At 44.6% G+C, this 25505-nt stretch overlaps 1 protein-coding gene across 9 annotated transcripts in view; it reads right to left on the bottom strand.

The window, feature by feature from the left end:
- The window catches only part of Kif9 (kinesin family member 9), a 63179-nt gene that overhangs the window by 12143 nt on the left and 25531 nt on the right, over nt 1-25505 (bottom strand). For all 9 annotated transcript variants that reach the window (XM_074059730.1, XM_074059728.1, XM_074059729.1 and 6 more), the window contains 11 exons: nt 21571-21654; nt 21371-21463; nt 20528-20675; nt 19464-19528; nt 13468-13545; nt 6848-6916; nt 6355-6459; nt 5076-5131; nt 3859-3949; nt 3334-3467; nt 1688-1882 (listed from right to left, as the gene is read on the bottom strand). In XM_074059730.1, coding sequence (XP_073915831.1) covers nt 1688-1882; nt 3334-3467; nt 3859-3949; nt 5076-5131; nt 6355-6459; nt 6848-6916; nt 13468-13545; nt 19464-19528; nt 20528-20675; nt 21371-21463; nt 21571-21654 — 1118 coding nt within the window. The remainder of the gene's footprint in view (nt 1-1687; nt 1883-3333; nt 3468-3858; nt 3950-5075; nt 5132-6354; nt 6460-6847; nt 6917-13467; nt 13546-19463; nt 19529-20527; nt 20676-21370; nt 21464-21570; nt 21655-25505) is intronic.

Raw genomic sequence — 25505 nt, forward strand, 5'->3', positions numbered from 1 at the left:
AGATAAAACACAAAACAAAACAAAATCACTACTGCTTACTAGCAACTGCACTTTGGTGAATCTCCTAGGATTTCTTTGATATATTTTTTAACAGGAGGCCATGCAATATGTTTCATTTTCCGTCTTTCTCATAGAAGCATTCTCTCATGCTATTAAATACTCTCTGAGAACTCCAGTTTAATGATATAAAATGAAGTGTTGGGGTGGGGGAAGTGGGTTGATGTGGGCAACTTTGAAATGCATCAAGAAAAAGAAAAGAGCACATATGAATAAAATAAAAGAAAAAAGAAAAAGAAAAGAAGAGGGATAGATGCAAGATGAAACAAGTATAACGTATTAATTGTAGAGGTGGGAGGGTGCTCAGTGTGTGAGTGCTCACATACAGTTCTTTGACCTCAATGTTTGGAAATGTGAATAAGCTAGGGAAAAAATTCTTATGCACATCCTTGCACAACCCAAGGGTAGAGATAATTAATGCCTTTTTCTTAATGTTCATGATTGAAAGTGTTTAATTAATAATTAATAATGTAATGAACATCTTCTTTTTGTTTGGGGGTTTTTTTGGTGGTCCTGGGGTTTGAGGGTCTCATACTTGCTAGGCAGGTGCTCTATCATTTGAGGCACACATCTCAGTTCTTTTTTGCTTTCATTATTTATTTGGTGGCAGTTTGAAGTTTGCAAGGCATGTGCTCTTACCCCTTAATCATTTCGCCACCCTTTTTTGTGATGGGTTTTTTTCAAGATTGGATCTCATGAACTATCTGCACAGAGCTGGCTGTGATCCTCCTGATATCTGCCTCCTGAGTAGCTAGGATTACAGGCACAAGCCACCAGTAACTGGCATGCTTTGATTATTTTTGAGATAGGGTCTTGCTTTTATGTCCAAGCTGGCCTGGACAGTGATCCTCCTATTTATATTTCCCACATAGCTGGGGTAACAAGTATGCACCACCACACCCAGCTTTTTGTGGTTGAGATGGAATCTTGCTAACTTTTTATTCTGGCTGGCCTCCAACCATGACCCTCCCAATCTCTGCCTCCCAAGTAGCTAGGGTTACAGGAGTGATCCACCATGCTTGGCCTGCAATGAACATCTTTTTGCATCAATCTTGTCCCCAACTCTATTCCTAAAAACTCAATTACTGACCCATCATGGAGGTAGGTGAAGGAAAAAGGAAGGAATTACACTCTTTTATACCTGAGGATCTGGGGTTGGCAGAGTGGCTCATAGTAAGAGTGCTTGCAAGGATGAGGCCCTGAGTTCAAACCCCAGTACTGCAAATATATATACATATAGCTATATATGTGTGTGTGTGTGTGTGTGTGTGTGTGTGTGTGTGTGTGTGTGTGTGTGTGTGTGTGTGTGTGTGTATATATATATATATATAAAATTTTGTGCCTTGGGATGCATTACTTATACAAAAGATATATAACTTTATTTAAGTAATTGCTAGGTAGAGGGTCTAAAATAATTCCATGTTTAACTGCATATCTTGAGTGAGTTCCAAGGTGGAATCATTTTGCATATGTATAAGTCACCATGTTTCTTGTTTTTGGACTTGCTCCTAATCTTTCCAGTGATCCTTATTTTATTTATCATCTATCTACAGGTACTCTTTATGCAACATGTAAGGGTCACACTCTAATTTGGGTTGGGCTGGTGCAAGAGCTACCTTTAAATGGTTACCTGGGTGGGCGTGATTCTTCTTTAGGGGAGTCTAAGGGAAGGGGCTCAATGCTGGAAGTTTCCCGGTCCCGCGAAAGCACATCTTTGACATCCCCATCCCTAGAGGATGGGACCAGCTGGGTCTTGGAGGTTGAAGCTGCATCCAGGTCCTTGCCACTCAGAGGGCTGCCGGCACCTTCCTTTCTTGCTGAGGTGCTGGGAGGAGACAGGGAATCCAAGGGCCAAGTCATGGCAGTGAAGTGACCCAGATGTGAGGTGAGTGACCTTTCTCAGCCCTCACTATACCAGGTGACTCACCCCACTCAGCTCTTATCTTTTTGTTTGTTTGTAGGTGCTGGGGATGAACCCAGAGCCTTGTGCATGCCTGGCAAGTGCTCTATCATTGTCAGCTCCTATTTTGATCATATCTCTAGGGCAAAGAGTATGACCCTAAGCCACGCAGATGGGGAAGAAGAGGAGAGCATTTTTCTCCTTTTATCAAAACAAGGATTCCTCAGCAGTCTTAGCAAGAGACACAGGAAGAATGGGTACAGTCTCCATGACTTAAAAGTGTATGGAGCTGTCTGTGTGTGTGTGAGGTACTAGCCACACCCTGGGCAGGATTGGCAGATCCCCCACCCAGGTGTGCCTATGGACAATGGTAAAGGAGGACATATCTGCCTTGTAGCTCTGACCAGTCCATGCTCTATGCTCCCCCAGTTTGCATCAGTGCCCATACCATCTCTCAGAAAAGAAGCTTGCCATCTCTTCTCCAAGTGATGGCATTTGGTGTATCTCCCCTTCAGGAATAGCACATCTGAACAAGACTGAACTGAAAGGAAGATGCCCATGGCTCTTTATACCACTCCTTCCGCTTTTCTTTTCTTTTTGAGACAGGACCCTGTTATGTAGCCCCAGGCTTACTTTAAATGCAGGATTTTCCTATCTCCGTCCGCTGGGTGCTGAAATTATAGGTCTGTACAACCACACCTAGCCTTTTTTGACTTTGATGCTATTATTATTATTATTCCCATTTTTAGGGATGCAGAAACAGGCACAGACAATTCTTGTGCCTCACACAAGGTGATCCCATCACCATGAGAAGCACAAAGCAGGGAGATGAGCCCAGCCCACAACTCTGAAACTTGTGCCCTTGTCTACTGCTACCCAGCACCGCCTGGGTGTGGAGTGGGATGGGTTCAGTGAATGGACCTAAAAACTTTTCCCACCTTGCATATACAAATGAGTCTTGCCTGAAAGGTGAACTGGGGATTTAGGTGACCTGACAATAGTGAAGTGGAAGTGGGGAGACTGGTGACCACAGGAGATGCCATGGGCACTGCAGTGCTGGCCAGGCTTTTCACTAAAGCTTTTCTATTCAGCAGTGGTGTGACTTTGGGAAATTACTTCCCCTTTTGGAGCCCCTCAGTAAATTGGAGACATTAACTCCCACCTCACAGGGTTGCTGTGAGAGTGAAAGGTGAAACTTGGGCTATGGCTAGTTCTGCATCTGGCCTGAGTGACACAGATTTGCTAGTACTGGCAGCAGTGATGTCCGCTGGGACCATCCCGTAGCTCAGACACCAGGGGAAGATGGGGCAGCTTGTGTCCTCTTTCATGCACTAAGGATGCTAGTACTGAGCAGGTGGAGCAGGAAGATCTCTCACCTGAGCTGATCTTTCAGTGTCTTCTTGGACTTGGATTTCTTCCCAGGTTTTGTAGAAAAAGGGGCAACCCCGAGTCCAAAGCTTTGTCCATCAGGCTCACCTACGAGGTGGCCATCAACATCCACGAGCCCTGCCTAGATACAGAACTGGTCTAAAGATCATGGGGTGGGCACATTCACTCACACACCAAGTGTGGCTGCTGCTCATGAAGCTGTTCAGGCCATCCTCAGGAGAGCTTTCCCTGGCCACCCGAGCAAAAGCCCACTTTCCACCTCAGGCTCTCTACTATCCATCCCTGAAGTTCTTAAGATCTATTTCCAACCTATTTTCAGGAATTGGTGTTATTTATTAGCCATACCTCTAATTTATGGATATCATTTTCAATTCAAAAGTGGCTATCCCATGCTCATCCTGGTGCTACATTTACCTGTAGCAATCCCAGCTCTGGTTTCATGCACGACACTTGCTCCCTCTGCAAAGGTCTGGCTGAGGACGGAAATCTGAGGGGAGTGCAGCTGTGCTTACCTTCTGGACAGCAGAAATAGCTGCAAAGTCATTCTTGTCTATGAGAGTGTACTTTCTGCGCAAGGCAGACTCCACTTCCCGTTCCTGTTGGCTTGGGAGAGAGAGAGAAATAGTTTGTACTGGCGACCATGTGGAACCCACTGGGGCAAGAACCAAGTACTGAGATTAGAAGTCATTTGGGTAGAGGTGGGCATGGTGTTTCACTTTTAAAATCTCAGCTACTCAGGAGGTGGAGACAGATCAATCCTAGCAAAGTTAGCACAGGATCCTACCTGAGAAAAACTAAAAGCAAAAGGACCGGGGAGTGACTCAAGTAGTAGAGCACTTGCCTGGTGAGCACAGGACCTGAGTTCAATCCCCAGTACCACCAGAAAAAAAGAAGAAGAAGAAGGAGGAAGAAGAGGAGGAGGAGGAAGAAAAAGGAAGGAAGGGAGGGAAAGAAAGAATATGAAGACAGAAAAAGACAAAGAAAGAAAGAAGAAGAGAAAAGAAAGAAGAGGAGAAGGAGAGGAAGGAAGGAAGAAAGGAGGAAAGGAAGGAAGGAGGGAGGAAGAGAGAAAGGAGGAAGGGAGGGAGGAAGGGAGGAAAGGAGGAAGGGAGAAGGGAGGGACGGAGGAAGGAAGAGAATAGCCACCCTATATGCCAGTTGCTTCTGCTCCAAGGTGAAATTTAATGACTATAAGGTTGCCTGGTGACCATGCTCCCACCTAGGTTCTATCTCTAACAAGTGACCAGTCTGTGACAGCACCCAGCAGGAGTTGCTCAGGTAATTGATAGATCTACACCCAAACAAGCCCTAAATACCTCCTGAGGTAGAGGGTGGGGAAGATTCATGATGCCCTGCTCTGGCACTCCATAGACTTCCTGTCCAATTTTTTTTTTTTTAATTTCAGGCTTCATGGAAGGCACTCTACCACTTGACTCACACATCCAGTCCATTTTTCTCTGGTTATTTTGGAGATGAGGTCTCAGGAACTATTTGTCCAGACTGGTTTTGAATCATGATCCTCCTGATCTCAGCCTCCCAAGTAGCTAGGATTATAGGTGTGAGCCAGCAGTGCCCAGCTCTTCCTCTTCAATTACTGAACTCCTTAAACATTTACCCCACACACACTGATCTGAAAAAAAGTGCCTCTTAGAGGCACTTGCCTAGACCATGGGAAATGAAAATGGCAGCTTGAGGTAAGCATGAGGAGGGTTTGGGAGGGATGGCTCACCTCAGAACCACCCGGAACTGGTTGAACACCTCCTGGATCTGCCTAAGGTTGATTATCTGAGGGAAGAGATCAGGGCAGAGGTGAGTGGGCACCAAGGAACTAGGCTGTGTCTATGTTAGTAGAGAAATTAGGATCCTCTGACTGATAAGTGACCATCTGTCTCAAGAATGGGACATCTGCAAAAGAGCCTCCCAGTAAAGTCCTATCAAGCCCTTCTCGCGAGAGCAGAGAAAATCTGATCAATAGCTTTAAAGCTAATATTTGCTGAAGCTACTTTTCCAAGTGGAGATCTCTATAAAATCTAAGTGGAGACTTCTAGTTCTTGGAAATACTTTGTGTGTGTGTGTGTGTGTGTGTGTGTGTGTGTGTGTGTTTCTAGTTCTTGAAAATACTTTCTAAGAAAAATATCTTAATAAAATTTATTTAATTGGCTTGCTCCTCTTCTACAAGGTTCAGCCAGCCATCCTCAGATGAACCCCATTTATGATCTTTCTGTGAGGGCACAGGCACATACACATCTGTTGACCTCCTCCTGGCTTGTAAACCTATGAGCATTACCCCTAATGAAGGGTTAGTTTGAGACTGCCCCTGCTGGAAAGGTCACAAGAGCTCACCCTTAAGTTGTCCCAGGCCTGCCTCTTGCACCTGGGGGGAGGAATGTTAGCCCATATGGTTCTCTGATGAGAGGTTTGATAGCCTGTACTATAAAAAAAAGGATGCATTTTCCCCTGAAGGCCCTTCTTGAGTGGCTGTTTCCCCTCCTCTTTGGTTTACTCCAACATGGCCCTGGGGGGTCTTCCTTATAGATAACTAGCCTGAACACCATCTTTTATGAGTTTCCTTCTACCAGGCACAGCCAAGCACCTGAGGAACAGCAGGTCAATTCATTCCAGCTTGGTTTCTCTCTCTACTGCAGAGGTAAAGCCACTGAAATATCATATGCTGAGCATTTTGCCCAAGGCCACTCATCCAGGAGCAACTGCATCCAGTCAATCTGACACAGGGCCCATGCTTATGACTGAGACAGACCACCTCCTGTACAAGTGTGGATTCAAGACCACTGGCCACTCTGGGCAGTCCCACAACTTTGTAACACTAAATATGAAATCTAACGCCATGGTAGGCTGAAGGGTCCTTGACACCAGGATCCAGCATTGCCCCTCACCCACTGCACCAACTCCATAGGAGGTTCTGGGGCTAGCATCGCCACCCTGAGAGTGCCAAGGACAAGGAGGTCCAAGCCAAATGAGCATGGTAGTTCTGTGGAGGGGCTCCTTACATCAATCTCATCCAGCGTCCCATCCAGATACCTCCGAACCTGGGAGTTGATCTCAGCAATCTGAATTTCATCCATGGGGTCATAGGTCACAAAGGTACGGTTGGTCTGGAAGGAAGATGAAGAACATGTGGTAGATACACAACATGGACCTGAGTCCAATCAGGAGCAGCAAAGGCCATTCTGACCGTCAAAGGAGGGAGTTTTGGCATAGGCCCTGGCTGCCTAAGCTGGTTCTATTTGCTTCACCATCTGGTCCTGGCAGAGAAAGCCTGACACACAGGCCAGGTATTTGGGTCAGACAGGGACAATGGGGTAGGGGAGGGAAGGAAAGACTTCTGGACAGGAAGCCAGCTACTGCAGACTGGAAGGCACTGCAGACTGGAAGGCTCTGCTGACTAAGTCTCAGCAGACAACAAGGTAGGGGAGCAGAACCTCTGCTTTTAGGACCTTAAGGACCATGGGCATCAGGCCCTCCCCTCCTCCAGCCCCTTACCAGGCTGTCATGGATGGCCAGCTCCTGTTTGAGCAGTGTCAGCTCCTTCTCCAGGTTCTTGACCATTCGCTGCCAGGGAAACATAATGCAGGGAGGTCATCAGAGAAGCTTCCTTGCCTTCTCCATGTCAAGCGCGCAATCCCTCCTCCTGCACTCAGACATCCTGGCCATTCCAGGTAATCCACAGGTGTGCTCTCAGCTTCTGGGCCATTTCCTCCATGCTTGTGACCCCCTTCTGGGTGACTTTAGGGTCTGAGAGGACCTCTGCAGTCCCCGTACCTTTGCCTCTTCCAGCAGAGGAGACTGGGGCAAAGGGAACATAGGCTCCCAGGGGCTCCAGCTGCTTCCACATTTCCCAGGATGACGACTCTTTCCTTGCAGCCTAAGGACTGGAGGGCGCTTTCTGTACATGGTCATCACTCTCATTCTCTCCAACCACTGTTAACATTCCCCAATAATAACCACGTCACCTTCCATTTTTTGCTACTATAAACAAGAATATCTTTGTATTCCTTGTATTCTTATCTCCATATCCCGTAGATTTCTGTAGGATAACAGTGATCCATGAGGCTCTATGTGATATGTCCATTATCTCTTTTCTAGCATTTTCCCTGGCCCAGTCCACTCCCACCGTACTACTGCCTCTGCAAGCTTGTCCCTTCTGCAATAATGCTTTTCTTCCATGTATTTCCATGGCTTGTTCCCAAACTTCCTGAAGATCTTTGTCCAAATGCTTCTAAATTAGGTTGGGAGCCAATGCCTCACATCTGAAATCCTAGCTACTTGGGAGGCTGACATTGGGAGGATCACAGTTCTAGGCCAGCCCAGGCAAATAGTTTGTGAGAGCCCCATCTCCAAAATAACCAGAGCAAAATTGACTGGAGATGTGGTTCAAGCAGCAGAGTACTTGCTTTATGAGAACAAAGCCCTAAGCTCAAACCCCAGTGCCACCAAAAACAAAAACAAAAAGATGAGAAGGGGCTAGATGTCTAGCTCAAGTTGTAGAGCACTTGCCTAGCAAGCACAAGGCATCAAACAGTGATCTTCCCTATCTCAGACGTCCATGAACCTTGATTTTTTAAGACCAGGTCTTGCTATGTAGTACAAACTTCAAAGGTGACTCTTCTGCCTCAGTCTCCCAAATGCTGGGATTACGCATACATCACCACGCCCAGCCTCAGGTATTTTCTGATAGTGATGGAAAGCTGACACATATAAGAAGCTCAGATAGATTTGTGTTTCTGCTCCCAAGTGCTCTAAAAATGCTTGGCACACGGGAAGCACTTCAGAGATTTAGGTAAGTGCATAAATGATACACTTTAAGAAACAGAATTGTCAAGCTATTAATATTTAATCTGAGTGTCCTTCCATAGAAGAGGCACAAGGGACTTCATTCTGAGAACCCTCACTGTAAAGCAACAGGATATTCTTTAGTTGTCACAAAATGACCACAAGAGGGAGCACCTGAAACCTGGGATCCTGGGACTGACACAAAGCTGTGTCCAATCTCAGACCCAAGGTCTGCTATACTGTAGCTCTCATCCAGCCAGGTCACCTGGGCACTGAGATCCACCTGCCACTGTACCTTTATGTATCAAGGGGCAATAGACCCCTGGCATCATGGTGCCTCTGCGGCAAACTAGACAAAAAGCCTGGGATTCAAGGTACCTGATCAGAATTCAAATCCTGACTTAGACCCTTAGAAAGTCCCAAGGTCTCCCTCAAGTGTGAACTTTCTGTAGGGTCAAGGGGAGAGGCTCAGTGGCCATCTCCAACATCCCCACACTTCTTTCTCCCAGTTCTAGAAAATGCATCATGCCCCACCTAGGGAAAGTCTTGCTGAGCTGTCGAAGGCCCTAGCTGGATGACTGTTCAGTTTAGCACAGAGAAGCCAGGCTTAGACATCTGGGCCAGTCAGAGGGTGATGTGGGGAAATGGACCATCTGCTCCCATGGGGTACCAGCCTCCAACTCACACCATGAGAATGAGGAAGCTGTTTCTCCTAATGCCTAGCAGGTGTAGCAGCCTCTTCTACTACCTGGAACAAGGGCAGAAGCAGCAGAGCCCACGATTCAGGGGCTGATATATCTCTTGTTTGACCAACTGATTTATTAAGTTAGGGGCATAGGAAAATGCCTTGGAGGTGGACGTGGCATATGCACGTAATCCCAGCATTCCGGGGCCAAGGCAGGAGAATCAGATTTGAGGCCAGTTTGGGCTGTCTGGAAAAAAAAAGGGAAGGGAAGGAAAGGAAAGGAGAAAAGAAAAGATGAATGCTTTGGAAACAACAGTGACTTACATAAGTTCCCTGCTGGTCAGATGTTTTCCTCATAAATGTAATGAGGACAATTCAGAGTTCTGCTTCAACTGCACCAGGCTACCAGGCAGCTCTTGGCTCAGGCACTTCCCCATTTTGTTTTCACTGCAGCCTGCAAGTATATTTTCTCTTGGCAGAGTAGGATACCCTAAGACTACCTCTGTTGTCTGTTTATGTCTGTAGGTCACAGCATCACACACTACTGAAAGATTCACAGACTGACAGAGCAGAAGGTCAACTGGGGGTCATCAACCCAACTTCTGTGTTCACAGATAAAGACTCTGAGGCTCAGGAAGTATGAGCAATTCACCTCAGAAAGCTGGAGGCAGAGGCAGCCTCACAGCCAGTCCCACCAGCCAAGGAAATTCTATAGCTCTTCCTTCTTTGAAAATAGCATCAACACTGAAGATGATGTGCTGATGGAATGACTCAAGTGATAGAGCAGCTGCCTAGCTAAGCACAAGGCCCTGAGTTCAAAGCCAAATACTGCCAAAAAAAAAAAGACTGAAGATGATGTTGCAGATAACCTGGGAATGCTGGCTACACTTTAGGAAATACAGCAATCAGAATGTATTTCCATGTCTATCTCAAGACCTCATGTTTGCTGGGCACCAGTGGCTTACACCTTTAATCCTAGATACTCAGGAGGCAGATATCAGGGGGATCGCAGTTCAAAGCCAGCCCAGGAAAATAGTTTGTGAGACCCTATCTTGAAAATACCTAACACAAAAAGGGCTGGTGGAGTGGCTCAAGGTATAGGCTCTGAGTTCAAGCCCTGGTACCACACACACACACACACACACACACACACACACACACACAAACCCTCATGTTTTTAAAGAAAAATGCTTATTAGAAAGATGATAGACTAGGTGTGGTGACTCACACCTGTAATTCCAGCTACTTTGGAGGAGAAGGGAGGAGACTGGAGGATCATGGTTCCAGTCTAACCCAGGCAGAAAGTTAGTGAGACCCCCATCTCAACAAATAAGCTGAGCGTGATGGCACAGACCTATGATCCCAGCATAGGTAGGAGGATCATAGTCTAAGGCTAGCCTGGTCAAAAAAGTGTGAGACGATCTGAAAAATAACCTAAAAGAAAACAGGGCTGGAAACATGGCTCAAATGGTAGAGTACTTGCTGAACAAGTGCAAAGCCCTAAGTTCAAACCCCATACTGGAAAAAAAAAACAAAAAACCAAAGATGATAAACACATTCACATTGGATGACATAGAGATGGCTGTTCAGGGCCAATAATAAAGATTTCAGAAGTTAAATTACAGCACATGGAGGCTGGGCACCGGAAGCTCACACTTGCAATCCTAGCTACTCAGGAGGCAGAGATCAGGAGAATTGAGGATAAAAGCCAGTCCGGGCAAATAGTTCTCGAGACACTATCTTGAAAATATCCATCACAAAAATGGCTGGTGGAGTGGCTCAAGGTGTAGGCCCTGCATGCAAACCCCAGTACCACAAAAAAAAAAAAAAAAAAAAAAAAGCACATGAAGGATTTTGCTGTTAGGTGCAGTGTCTACCTAGCCAGGTTCCCATATGAAAGTACTGAGCCAAGAGACTATCAAGTTAACAAAAGATAAGAAAAACTTCAGGACTATAGAAACGCATAGAAAAGAAAAGAATGCCGTGAAACATGCACAGGCTATGCCAAAATCTGACTTTGACAGTTGCAATATTGGCTTCAATTTTTTTCTTTTCCTTTTTTTTTTTGAGATAGGGTCTTACTATGTGGCTCAGACTGGTCTTGAACTCTCAATCCTCCTGCCTCAGCTTCTCAAGTACTGAGATTACAGGCATGTACCACCATGCCCAGTTTAGTTATTTTAACTAATTAATTTCTTGTTTGCGATGCTGGGAATCTAACTCTGACCCAGGACCCTGGACATACTAGGCAAGCACTCAACTACTGAGCCACATTCCCAGCCTTGGTTTTTGTTTTGGCAGCACTGGGGTTTGAACTCAAAGCCTCACACTTGCTAGGTAGACACCCTTTATTGTGATGGGTTTTTTCAAGATAGGGTCTTGTGAACTATTTTCCTGGAGCTTGCTTTGAACCTTGATCCTCCTGATCTCTGCCTCCACAGTAGCTAGGATTATAGGTGTGAACCACTCTCACTCGGTTGAAGAAGAAATAGCAGCAGCTTCACAGAACTTTCTCTCTCTCTCTCTTTTGGCAGTACTGGGGTTTGAACTCAGGGCCTTACACTTGCTAGGCAGGTGCTCTACCACCACTTGAGCTGCTTCACCAGCCCCAGCCTTGTTTGTTTTTTTTTTTTTAAGAAAACCTGTTGGAGAGGTGGCCCAAACAATGTACACACATGTGAGTAAATGTAAAAATGATAACATTAAAAAAAAAAAAAAGGAAACATTTAGGATAAATATAAACCTCCTTCATAGCCCACTCCAAGCCCACTCACTTCCCAGCCATCCCAGTGGGAACCTCTGGCCTCAGATGGTCTTTTCACTTCATACATTTTCCTTTTACTGCACACCCCTATCTGTCAATGTCATCAGCATTGCTCTGCATGTTTTTACACTTGGTCTAAATGAGATGCTGTCATTCAGATCTCTCCAACCCTCAAGTAGTTTCCCCTTGAGAGTGGCTCATGCTGGTAGCTTTAGCCGTGGCTCCCTCATCCCCCAACTCCATGGCTCCTCACCTGTGAAAGGGTACTGATTTATGTTTTCAACTTGTCACTATTAGTGAGCACTGTGAGCAACATTCTGCTGGAAGTCTCCTTTCACACTCATGAGGGACTGTGTCTAGTCCACATGCCTAGAGGTGACACTACTGTTCAGTATACAGGAGGAGTGCCAGCTCACAGTTATTGACAGATCTGTGCTAAGAGGATTCTACACAGTAATTTGCTCTTCACGAGATTTTTTTTTTTTTTTTTGCAGTACCAGACTTGAACTCAGCCTATACCTTGAGCCACTCCACCAACTCTATTTTTGTGATTTTTTTTTCAAGATAGGGTCTCGAAACTATTTGCCCAGGCTGGCTTTGAACCGCTACCTTCCTGATCTTTGCCTCCTGAGTAGCTAGGATTACAGGTGTGAGCTACTGGCACCTGGCCACTCTCTGTGAGAGTGAATTCTGTCATTTCTTCCATTTACAAATGAAGAAACTAAAGGGTATTTTGCCAAGACTATACAGATAATGAAACAGCAGGTTACTGAACCTGGAATAGGACAATCCAGGGGCCAGGGCTCTTAACAACTATGCCAGTGGTTTTCAAAGTGTGGCTCACAAAGTAGCAATAACAACAGCACCTTCACCTGGGAGCTTATTAGAAATGCAAACTCTCACTAGGCATAGTGGTACATGCCTATAATCCCAGCACTTAGGAGGCTGAGGAAGGATTGCAAGTTCCAGGCCAACCTGGGTTATACGGTGAGACCCTGTCTCAAAAAAACAAAAAACAACAAACCACAACAATGACAAAAGAAATGCAAATCCTCAGACTAGACAGTCAGACTCAGGACCTGTGTGGTTCAGTGAGCTGGCCTGTTCAAGTTAGAACTACTGCTGTAAGTGCCACTCTTTCCCCGTTCATGGGTTAGTTCCACAGAGTCATAGGGGCCCTTATTTTCCTTCAGGATTTAGAATCTGAAAGTTTAACTGCTTTGTCATGAGCACAGGGCATGACAGGCCTCTGCCTTCAGTAACTGTAATCCTGTGAGCATCTTAAAGCCAAATTATCAGTAAATGTGTTTCTACTCTACTAGATGTTAATAAGATGCTCCCCCAAATGGTTGTGTTAGTTACACTCTGGCCAGGAATGGCTGAGTTCTGTTTCTCCACATTCTTGTCATCATTTTACATAACTGGGAAAAGTCTAATTTTTGCTAATCTGAGCATTTCCCTGGTTAACGGTGATGCTGAGAATTCCTCTATGTCAACTCTGCTTGTGGAGAGGGATAACTTGGGTTAGGAGGAAAGAGATTCTGTAGTGGCACAGCCAGGAAACTGAAAGATGGTCCACACTTACTCAGCCCTAAGGCAATCTCATGGAGAAGCTCAGGGTACCCAGTGTTCCTGGAGCTCCACATGGGCACTGGGAGGTAGACTGATCTCCCTTTTACCTCTGTGGCAGCCTGGAAGGGCCTCCAAAAACTCTGAAGACTCTGGCCTGTGCCAGAGAGGAAAGGGATTGACCCAGGGCATGTGGATATCTTTGAGAGAGGCAGGAAGAGAAGCCAGGCTTGTATGACATGATACCCATGTGGTAGCAAGTCCCCATATATCTCCCCCACATTGGGGAGGCTGCCCATAGCCCCTTACTACCTCAGCATCATACTTCTCATTGATGGCAGGCTCCGTAGTGACCAGCTTCATCCTGCTGGCAAACCGCAGTGAAGATAACTGAAAAACAGACCAGGAAGATGTCAGATGGCTCCCCCATTCAAGTGAGACCCCAAAAGATCAGGTTTCTCAGAGGCCCTGCCTGCCTTTCCCTGTGTCTTCAGGCTGCTTTGTCAACTATTGTGGGTTAACTTCTCTGAGGGGAAGTCAAGAGGGTGTTTAGGGGTCTAAGGATATATGTCAATGGTAGAGCAAGGCTGTGCGTTTAATCCCCAGCACCAAAACATAAAATAAGAAATAAAAAAGGGGAATCTTGGCAGTGCAGTAGGGAGCAAAGCAGAGGGAGCAGGAAGTTGGCAGCGGGCACATACTGCAGCCTGGTCTTTATCTTATACACTATGAGGATACACATTGGTCTATATCTTTTGTTTTTGTTTTTTAGATTTGCTTTGGTGATACTGGGGTTTGAACTCAGGGCCTTGCACTTGCTAGGCAGGTGCTCTACCACTTGAACCATACCTCCAGCCCTTTTTGCTTTGGTTATTTTTGAGATAGGGTGTCATGTTATATGCCCTGGCTGGTGTGGAGTATGATCCATTTGTGCTTCCTGCATAGTTTGGCATACCCAGCTTCATTGGTTGAGATGGAATCTCATGAACTATTTGAGACTGGCCTCAAACTGATATCTTCCCACTCAACGCTTCCTAAGTTGCTATGATTACAGGCTTGAGCCATCTTGCCTGGCTCATACTGGTGCATTTCTTTTTTTCTTTTCTTTTCTCTTTCTTTTCTTCTTCTTTCTTCTCCTTCTTCTCCTTCTTCTTCCTTCTTCCTTCTTCCTTCTCCTTCTTCTTCTTCTTCCTCCTCCTTCCCCTCCCCCTCCCTTCCCCCTCCCCCTCCTCCTCCCCGTCCTCCTCCTCCTTCTTCTTCTTCTTCTTTTTTTTGTGGTACCAGCACCCATTTTTGTCAAGGGTTTTTTCTATAGTTTTTGAGAACCATTTGCTTGAGCTGGCTTCGAACTGTGATCCTTCCGATCTCTGCTTCCTGAGTAACTAGGATTACAGGGGTGAGTCACCAGCACCCAGCTACTGGTCTATTTCTTCAACCAAACCCGGCCATCTTCTATTTCTAGGCCTTTGCTCAAGTCACCTCCTGCCTGCCATGCCCTTTCCTCTCCTTTTGTCCTGTCAGCTATCCCACTCTTCAATGGCTGTCCAAGGCCCAGCTTCCAGCCTGAATTCCTTGCTCCTCTTCAGAGGAAAGGCCTCTGCCTTTGCTAAAATCACAGTGCACCCACCTCACAGTGACCCCCTTTACATACTTCTTTGGGTCTAGATCAGTGAAGTATAACAAAAATATAATGCAAGTCATATATGTAAGTTAAAGTTTTCTAACAACTATATTAGAATAGGTAAAAATAAGTAGGTGAAAATAATTTTAATATATCTTATTTACAATATAACCTAATATATTCACAACAGTATTTCAACATTGAATCAATGTTTAAAAATTGAGACACTGTACATTTTTTTTGTACTTGGTCTTTCAAATCCAGTGTGTATTTCATACGTTTGCTATATCTCAATTTGGCCCAGCCACATTTGAGTGCTCAAAAGCTACATGTGGTCAGTGGCTGTCATAGTGGACAGTACAAGTCTAGATTCTGAACAGCATCTACTCAGACTTAATCCTGCTAAAATTTCCCTGAGCTACTGCAAGGAAGGTAGATGTTCAAGCAACTATAGAGTGGATTCAGGAATCCATGTGGGCGTAGGTGGTTATGCTGCATTTGGAATCTCCAGTCACATGTGCTGAGAAACACTGCTCTTGGGCATGACTGTTCTGGGGTGATAGACAAAGTCTGGACGAAGCCCCAGACTCAGCCAAATGCATCCTCCCTGCTCTTCATAGAATTTGGGGTAAAAGGCCTTACTGTTAACACAGAGAGTGGACCCTGACACCCTTGTCCTCTGTCCACATTTCCCTTATATCCTTCACTGCTGCTGAGCCACGAGGCCAAGGCAGGATAGGGTGGGATACTAGACCCCTGCTGTCTCAGCCTCCATTTAGCAGAGCTAGTACATCCAATCTGCATGAGGTATCTGGGGCCTGAACCTCCATGAATGTTCACAAAAGGGCCCCAACTTGTATCTCTCATTCTGAGAGATAATGGGCAGGTAATGAATGCCAAGTTACATACAGCCAACCTTTCCTCAGCTCTTGCTGGGCTCAGTTCTGTTCTAAGTGCTTCATGTGTATTAACTCATGTAATCTTTACAATTTCCCTTAAGAGAGGATCATCATCAGCCCCGTCTTATAGATGAGGACATTGAACCACAGAAAGGTCACACACCCACAGGGCTGGTCAGTGTGAGTACAGGAATTCAACCCAAGAGCTCTGGCTCCCAAGTGTGTGCTCTTTACTGCTGCGAGGAGGAGGACCTATAGGAAACCTCTTCTAGTACCCTATGTTGAGATTGGAACAGGGTCTGGGAACAGCCAGAGAAGCAGTTTGCCTGGTAATAAGAGAAGGGGTAAAGGTTTCCTGACAGAGAGACAGCTTGCCCAAGTGTAAGGGAGGCACGCCAGATCAACATTTGGGGGAAATGAGACAAACAAGGAGAGGATGTCACAAGAAGAGTTCCAATGGGTGCTGGTGGTGGAACTAAGAGCCTTGAATGCCTGGTGAGTGATGGGTACATGGCACATATTGAACTTGAGTACAAGCAGGTATCAGAATAGTTTGCTTTTGCTACTCAGTGAGCCAAAAATTCAGCTCAGCAGAGTTAGAAACTGTGTGTGTGTGCGTGCGCGCGCGCGCGTGTGTGTGTGTGTGTGTGTGTGTGTGTTTTCTGGTTGACCTCTGTCTTTAGACAACCACTTTCGAGTAGAGATATTTGTAAAATGGGTAAAAGGAGACCACTAAGAAAGATGAATCCTAGCTATGTAGGAGATGTAAATAGGAGTACTGAGATCCAGGCCAGCCAGGACAAAAACATAAACATGAGACCCTATTTGAAGAATGACTAAAGCAAAAAGGGCTGGGGTCTTGGCTCAAGTGGTAGAGCCCTGCTTAGCAAGCACAAAGCCTTCATTCAAACTCCAGTACTTAAAAAAAAAAAAAAAGGAAGAAAGTTTTAGGGTTGTGGGTATGGCTCACACAACCTACAGTGTGAGAGCATCTACCACCTACAGTGGTAGAGCATCTATATAGCAAACACAAGGCCCTGAGTTCGAACCCCATACCACCAAAAACAAACAACAAAAAAGGCAAACCTCTGCATAGAAACATGCTCCAAATGGTCTGTGGAGTCACTAAGTCCACAGAGTGACATCTGGGGGGCACTGTCAGAGTCCCTCTGGAGGGACAGCCAGGGGTAATTATGGCTGGAGGCCATGAGGCAGCCATATGAGCAGGCATTTGGAAAATGGCCTCACTGCATGGCTGTAGATGAGAGGTGAAGTGTTTCTCCTTGGCAGGTCCTGAGATTCCAGCTTCATATCATGCTGGGCTATTTGTCAGCAAAGGGGCCCTGAAATTGGAAGCAGGCTGAGCAGGGGGAATGGGTCACTCCTATTGGCCCTAAAGAAGACTAAGGGCTCTTCAGTGGAGGCTGATCTAATGGTTCAGAGCTCTGCCACTGACCGTCTAGGTGACCCCAGACAATCTCACCACTTCCCTTTAAAGTAAAGCAAAGGGGATCTGCCTTGTGGGGGTGTCTCATCATTATTGATGGTGTTTTTCTCCTCTTTTTTGTGGTTTGAACTCAGGGTCTTGCTTGCACTTCCTCTTCCTAGACAAGCATTCTGCCACTTTAGCCATGTCTTCAGCCCTTTTCATTTTAGTTATTTTTCAGGTAGGATCTCAGACCATGATCCTCCTACCTATGCCTCCTAAGTAGCTTGGATTACAGATGTGCACCTATCACAGCCAGCTTGTTTGTTGAGATGGAGGGGGGGGTCTCACTAATTTTTTGCCCAGGCTGGCCTTAAACTGCAACCCCTTCCAATCTTTGCCTCTAGAATAGCTGGGATTACAGGTGAGAACCAATGCACCCAGCTGTCACATTTCTTCTTTGAAGAGCCAAATCAGACCTTCCTGTTCTAAGCACAGCAGCAAATATGGTTTCTCTCTCTTTGTCTCTCTCTCTCTCTCTCTCTCTCTCTCTCTCTCTCTCTCTCTCTCTCTGTCTCACACACACACACACACACACACACATACACAGAATCACTGCATAAAGCAATAGTTTTTGCCAGCTTTAAAACATCTGGAGATGAGACTCATTAGCCTCCACACCCCTAATACACCTTTGTTTCAAACCCATGAGAGACCCAGGTGCAGAGACCCTGTGTGGGTGGAGGAAGGGGAAGGAGGGCTTCCACTGTATTGGAGGGCATGTTTCTTAACAAGGCCTCCAGGAAGCCCAAGTTTCATATGGTTCCTCCTGGGGGTTCACCTGTGCTTTGCTGAGCTGAGGGAACCAAGAGGTTCCTGAAGCCTTCCTCTTGGGATGCTGCCTCACGTCAGCTGGAGCTTCTTGCCCCAGCCTCCTAATCCCAGGGCACTGGATGTGTGGCAGGAACACTGTCCCTGGAAGCTAGGACAGTCCTCAATGCACACAGCTGAGAGGCCTTGAAGGCCTGCCTTGCCACACAGCATGCCTGGAAATGATCTGCTTCACCTGAGTGTATTCTCCAGGTAACTGAAGTTTGCCTTAAACATCCACACTTGAAAAGTAAAATGTGTGGTGACAATTTTCCAAACCTGTCCTATGATGAGGGCATTTCAGAGGAGAGGGTAGAACCCCAGCATGGAGGAGTCCAGCTGTGTGGACTCATCTCTGTCTTTATCCTTGCCTCTGATTTCTCAAAGCTTTTTCCTTCCCCAGACCACCTGGATCCTGCCAGGTGCTGCCAGGTGCTCCGTGTCCTGCACGGAGATTGGGTTAATCTCCGTGAATGACACCTGTGGCCCTGGTCCTCTCCTACTCAAATTTTATGATGGCTCCAGACACTTTGAGGAGAAAAGCCAAGAGCTCAGCCTGGCCACCAGGGCCCATCTTATCCTAGTGGGGCTCTTCCGTTCCTGAGCCCTCCCCTTCAGTAACCACGTTCCTGGTATGAGTCACACCTTTAGTCCCACCATTACCTCTGCTCATTTACCATCTATCCACTAATGCCAACCAGCTCCATGCTCACCTTTCCTCACTCTAGCTCCTGAAAAAATTCCCCTTCTCCCTCCTTCCCTGGCCTCCTCTGAATGTCTCCTCCCTGTGGGCCTCTCACATTACTTAGGGCAATGGCTTCTCTCTCTTCCTGAGTCAGGAACTCTGACTCACCTCTACTGAGATGCTGCACCCCCACCCCGACTACCTTGTACTGGCAGGTGCTTAACACTATCTGCTCATACTGGTCTTAGAACTGCAGCCTAGAAGCCTTAGTATTCTCAGATATTCAAGCACATATGATTTTTTTTTCTTTTTGCCATGCTGGGTATCAAACCCAGGGTCTCATGCATGCTAGGCAAGCACTCCACTACTAAGCTACATCCCCAGCCCATACATGTGGTTACAAAGACTAAGTAATTGCGCTGGGGATATAACTTAGTGAAGAGTGCCTGCCTCATATGCATGAGGCCCTGGGTTCAATCCCCAGTACCACACACTAAAAAGAACAAGTAATCAACTGTCCTTCTCAATCCCAACTCACAGGAGCAGCACCCCAAAAGTATGTACCTTACCCCCACAAAGCTGGCTCTCAGCCTAACCTCCTTGAATAGGCCCCTAAGCCTGCCTCCCACCTCACTGTCACAGCTTAGTGTTTGCATCCTCAGCAATTTTGGCTCAGACTTATCCCCTAGATCCCTGACAATACCTATGGATAATGCGACAGGTAAGCCAGTCTGAAGCCTGTCTTACCCAGCCCTGGCACCTGTGAAGAAGGAATCCCAACTTGGTCACATTGGCTGTTTTATTTACCGTTTCTTCTAACTGGGCAGCTTCTCCATAAATGTTTGTCACAAGAACCATATTGCAGTTTCCCCCTGTAGAAAGAAAGACATAGAAGGGTGGTGAATCATGTCAGCTATCTGCCAACAGACTCTCTTGGGACTGGTAGGGTTCCGTTATGGACTGAATGTATCCCCACAATATTCATGTTGAAATCCTAACCCCCAAATCTCACCTCCACATACCAGGTGTGATGGTATTTGGAATAGGGCCTTTGGGAGGTAATTAGGTTTAGGTGAGGTTATAATGAGATTACTCTCCTTATAAGAGCTTTCTCTTTCTTTCCATGTGAGGTCACAGACAGAAGGCAACTCCCTTCTGGATCTGCTGGCACCTTGATCTTGGACTTCCCAGCTTCCAGATCTATGTGAAATATATGTCTGTTGTTTAAGCCACCTGATGTATGGTATTTTGTTTTAGCAGCCAAGCTGACTTAGCATCAGAAAGGACAACCCAAACTGGTATGAGACTGAGAGGCAAGGGGAAGAGGGAGGGAGGGAGAGAGTCTAACAGACTCTGTACCTAAAAGGAGCCAGGAGAGAATAGCAGAGGTAGGAGGAAAGGATCAGGAGAGAGGATGTGAGCCAGGGCATGGCTCATGGCATCACTCAGCTAACAATCAGAAACCAGTGACTATATGGTTTGCCCCAAAGCAAAGGCCTGGGTCATGAGAATGATGAGACAACCCCCAATGCTCTGCCCAGGAAGCAGCAAGGGGAAGGGAGGACAGGATGGGAAAGGCCCTCCCTCTGGGTCTTCAAGGCCAGAAAGGATTCTACTAGCTGGCTTAAGGACAAAGGGAAAAGAAAAGGTATTCCCATCAGAGGTAAGAGCTTAAGTAAAGGTTCTGGAGAATGAACAGCATGGTGTGTCCTGGGTGCAAGAAGAGAGCTTGATTCTGCCTTTTCAGGTGCATCTAAAATCACTGCCAAAGAACTGCAGGAAGTCCAGGTGCCCAGGAGGGAACAATTCTCTGATCCCCAATGTCAGATACCCCCGGCCAGCACATGGACCCTCACCAACCACACCCTCACCTAAAGAATCCTTCAGGGCATGGGTAAGCTTGCATTGCCGGAAAGGGATGTGGTCTCGCTTCTGGTCCCCAAGAGCAATGATGGCCTGCTCCAAGAATGACAGCGACTTGTTGATGTAGGTGGCTTCCTTCAGGACTCGACCCTCAGACTATACAAACCAAAGGTCAGTTCTACTTTGGTTGGAGTGGAGAGGCTGCCCCCCTAAGAACAGCTACCCTCCTAGTTTGGGATGATACTACAAAGCTGCAGTCAGGCCAGAGCCTCTTTCCCAGAACCAGGATATTCTCACAGTGTTGTGGAATTGTACCTCATCCTGAGCTAATAATGGGATTACAAATACCTATATATTCATGTGAATACTCAAAGATTTACGTTAATATAAATGCACATGAAATACCTGTACACAAGCCCAAAGCAAGGAACCCTGTGAATATTCACCCAAATACACTGCCAACCATGGGGGAATGCCCTGGGAGGACTCTTGTGAATAGTTGTCCTAGCACACTCACACTGATATTTATTTGAAGTAAAATATTCATGCACATACTCATATTTATACACACAGAAACATTATACTAGCACAGAGCATTTACTGAGCACTGACTACAGTCAACTTGCTAAGAATTTAGGGAGCATCATCTCATTTAATGTTTAGAAAAATCCTGTAGCTACTGTTGCACCTCTGCTAACTGTGTTCCTCCAGCAAGCCCATGAGCTCCACTTCTCCCAGCTGGAACCCATGCTCTCAAATAACAAATGAGAGACAGCTCACACGCAGAGACACTTCATAAGACATAAGGCCTGTGCCTGGTTGAGAAGGAACCCCTTGCTTCCCTCACTTACCCCTGACTTCCCCAGCCTCTCTGAGCCTGCCAGATCCACCAAGTTAATTTTGGAAGTGATATACTTTTCATCTGATAAAGTCCGGGAATGGGCCTGCAAAACAGCACATAGGCGTTAGAGTGTACTCTAACTTCAACGGAGCTCTGACTGGGTAGTCTCTACAGGAACCAACTGCTTCTCCCTATTGAGCTCGCACCTACCTCCATGTAGATGGTGAAAATGCAGTGTGACCTCGATGAGTTCTTATTCATGGTGTGGGAGGCTATAATCCTGTTGGTCTCTCCCTGAAGAGGACGGGAAATGAATGCAACATTTTTGAAAATTAAAATAACAAGGCTTTGAGTCATTTTTCAATTGCACCAATAGCTATACAAATGATCTCATATCACTGCAACAAGCAGTTGTAGTGAGGCAAACCTCTTTTGTAAAGTAATAGAAAGGGAGACACATGGAGTCTGGACCTATACTTTCACCTGCTGCCAGGGGTGTGCAAATTGGTATAGCCTTCTGAAAAGCGAAGTGACAATAAGAATCAAGAACCTTACCATGTTCATGAATGTAGAATTGGAATCAACCTGCATATCCAACAAGTAGACATCTATCTGTACACAGAAATATCAGGCAGCCAGGAAAGTGTTGGCAAATAGTTAATAACTTGAAAAATGCAAAATCTAAAATCATACTATGGTATGCATTTGCAGAAAAAAATGAGCAGAATGCTGATACTAAGATGTTAATAATATTGTTAAAACTGGTTAAAAAAAGATGTTAATAATAATTGCTTCTGGGATGAGTTTTGTAAGAGCTTTTTTTTTTTTTTTTTTGCAGTACTGGGGTTTGAATTCAGAATTCAGTAGTAGAGGCAGGTCCTCTACTACTTGAGCCACTCTGCCAGCCCTGTCTTGTGTTGAGTATTTTTGAGATAGAGTCTTGCAAACTATTTGGTTGGGCTGGCTTTGAACTGCAAAGCCAACCCAACCAAAGGCTTTACTACAAAGCAAGCCTCAGCAAATATAAGAAAATAGTAATATTACCATGCATTCTATTTGATCACAATGCAATAAAACTAGAACTCAACAACAAAAATAAAGACAATCCTCCTAATCTCTGCCTCTTGAGTAGCTAGAATTATAGGCATAAGCCTATAATTCCTGACTGGCTAGGATGTCTTTTCTTTGATACAAGGGGGTCTCCTCAATTACTAAAGAGGCAGAGATCAGGAGGATCACTGTCCAAAGCCAGCTCCCACCAAATAGTTCCTAATATAAAACAGGGCTGGCACAATGGCCCCCGAAAACAGCAGGAGTAGCAATACTTATCTCTGACAAACCTACATTGATCAAACGAGATAAAGAAGGACATTCCATACTACTAAAAGGGGAAATAGACCAAAAGGAAATAACAATTATCAACCTATATGCACCCATTGTCAACGCACCCAATTTCATCAAACATACCCTGAAGGACCTAAAAGCATATATTAATTACAACACAGTGGTCGTGGGAGACTTTAACACCCCATTATCATCAATAGATAGGTCATCCAAACAAAAAATCAATAAAGAAATCCTAGATCTAAAATATACCATAGATCAAATGGACCTAATTGATGTCTATAGAACATTTCATCCAACTTCTATACAATATACATTCTTCTCAGCAGCCCACGGAACCTTCTCTAAAATAGATCATATCCTAGGGCACAAAGCAAGCCTCAGCAAATATAAGAAAATAGTAATATTACCATGCATTCTATCTGATCACAATGCAATAAAACTAGAACTCAACAACAAAAATAAAGACAAAAAACATGCAAACAGCTGAAAACTGAATAACTCATTGCTTAATAAACAATGGGTCATTGATGAAATAAAAGAGGAAATTAAAAAGTTCCTGGAAGTCAATGAAAATGAAAACACAACCTACCGGAACCTATGGGACACAGCAAAGGCAGTCCTGAGAGGAAAGTTTATAGCCATGAGTGCATATATTAAAAAGACTGAAAGATCTCAAATCAATGACCTAATGATACATCTCAAACTCCTAGAAAAACAAGAACAAGCAAATCCCAAAACAAATAGAAGGAGAGAAATAATAAAAATAAGAGCTGAAATCAATGAAATAGAAACCAAAAAAAATCATACAAAGAATTAATGAAACAAAAAGTTGGTTCTTTGAAAAAATAAACAAGCTCGGCAGACCCTTGGCAAACCTGATTAAAATGAGGAGAGAAAAAACCCAAATTAGTAGAATCAGGAATGCAAAAGGGGAGATAACAACAAACACCATGGAAGTCCAGGAAATCATCAGAGACTACTTCGAGAACCTATATTCAAATAAATTCAAAAATCTTAAAGAAATGGACAGATTTCTAGATACATATGATCATCCAAAACTGAACCAAGAGGATATTAATCACCTGAATAGATCTATAACACAAAATGAAATTGAAGCAGCAATCAAGAGTCTCCCTAAAAAGAAAAGTCCAGGACCTGATGGATTCTCTGCTGAATTCTATTAGACTTTTAAAGAACTGATACCAACCCTCCTTAAATTGTTCCATGAAATAGAAAGGGAAGGAAAACTGCCTAACACGTTTTATGAAGCCATATTACACTTATCCCAAAACCAGGCAAAGACACCTCCAAAAAGGAGAACTATAGGCCAATCTCCTTAATGAACATTGATGCAAAAATCCTCAATAAAATAATGGCAAACCGAATTCAACAACACATCAAAAAGATCATTCACCACAACCAAGTAGGCTTCATCCCAGGGATGCAGGGGTGGTTCAACATACGAAAATCAATAAACGTAATAAACCACATTAACAGAAGCAAAGACAAAAACCACTTGATCATCTCAATAGATGCAGAAAAAGCCTTTGATAAGATCCAGTACCATTTCATGATAAAAGCTCTAAGAAAACTAGGAATAGAAGGAAAGTACCTCAACATTGTAAAAGCTATATATGACACACCTACAGCCAGCATTATACTTAATGGAGAAAAACTGAAACCATTCCCTCTAAAATCAGGAACTAGACAAGGACGCCCACTATCCCCACTCCATAGTACTGGAATTCCTAGCCAGAGCAATTAGGCAAGAAGAAGGAATAAAAGGAATACAAATAGGTAAAGAAACTGTCAAAATATCCCTATTTGCAGATGATATGATACCATACCTTAAAGACCCAAAAAAACTCTACTCAAAAGCTTCTAGAGACCATCAACAGCTACCAAGGTAGCAGGATATAAAATCAACATAGAAAAATCATTAGCATTTCTATACACTAATAATGAACAAACTGAGAAAGAATATATGAAAACAATTCCATTTACAATAGCCTCAAAAAAAATCAAATACCTAGGTGTAAACTTAACAAAGGATATGAACAACCTCTACAAGGAAAACTATAAACTTCTGAAGAAAGGTATTGAGGAAGACTATAGAAAGTGGAGAGATCTCCCATGCTCATGGATTGGTAGAATCAACATAGCAAAAATGTCTATACTCCCAAAAGCAATCTACATGTTTAATGCAATTCCCATCAAAATCCCAATGACATTCATCAAAGAGATTGAAAAATCTACCGTTAAATTTATTTGGAAACACGAGAGCACGAATAGCCAAGGCAATACTCAGCAAAAAAGAACAATGCTGGAGGTATCACAATATCCGACTTCAAACTATATTACAAAGCAATAGCAATAAAAATAGCATGGTACTGGCACAAAAACAAGACATGAAGACCAGTGGAACTGAATAGAGGACCCGGATATGAAGCCACACAACTATAATCAACTTGTCTTTGACAAAGGAGCTAAAAATATATGATGGAGAAAAGACACTCTCTTCAACAAAAACTGCTGGGAAAACTGGTTACCAGTCTGCAAAAAACTAAAACTAGATCCATGTATATCACCCTATACCAATATTAACTCAAAATGGATCAATGATCTTAATAACAGACCCCAAACTCTACAGTTGATACAGGAAAGAGTAGGAAATACTCTGGAGTTAATAGGTATAGGTAAGAACTTTCTCAATGGAACCCCAGCAGCTCAGCAACTAAAAGATAGCATAGATAAATGGGACTTCATAAAACTAAAAAGCTTCTGCTCAACAAAAGAAA

Source organism: Castor canadensis, chromosome 17, assembly GCF_047511655.1.
Source record: "Castor canadensis chromosome 17, mCasCan1.hap1v2, whole genome shotgun sequence".
NCBI lineage: Eukaryota > Metazoa > Chordata > Mammalia > Rodentia > Castoridae > Castor > Castor canadensis.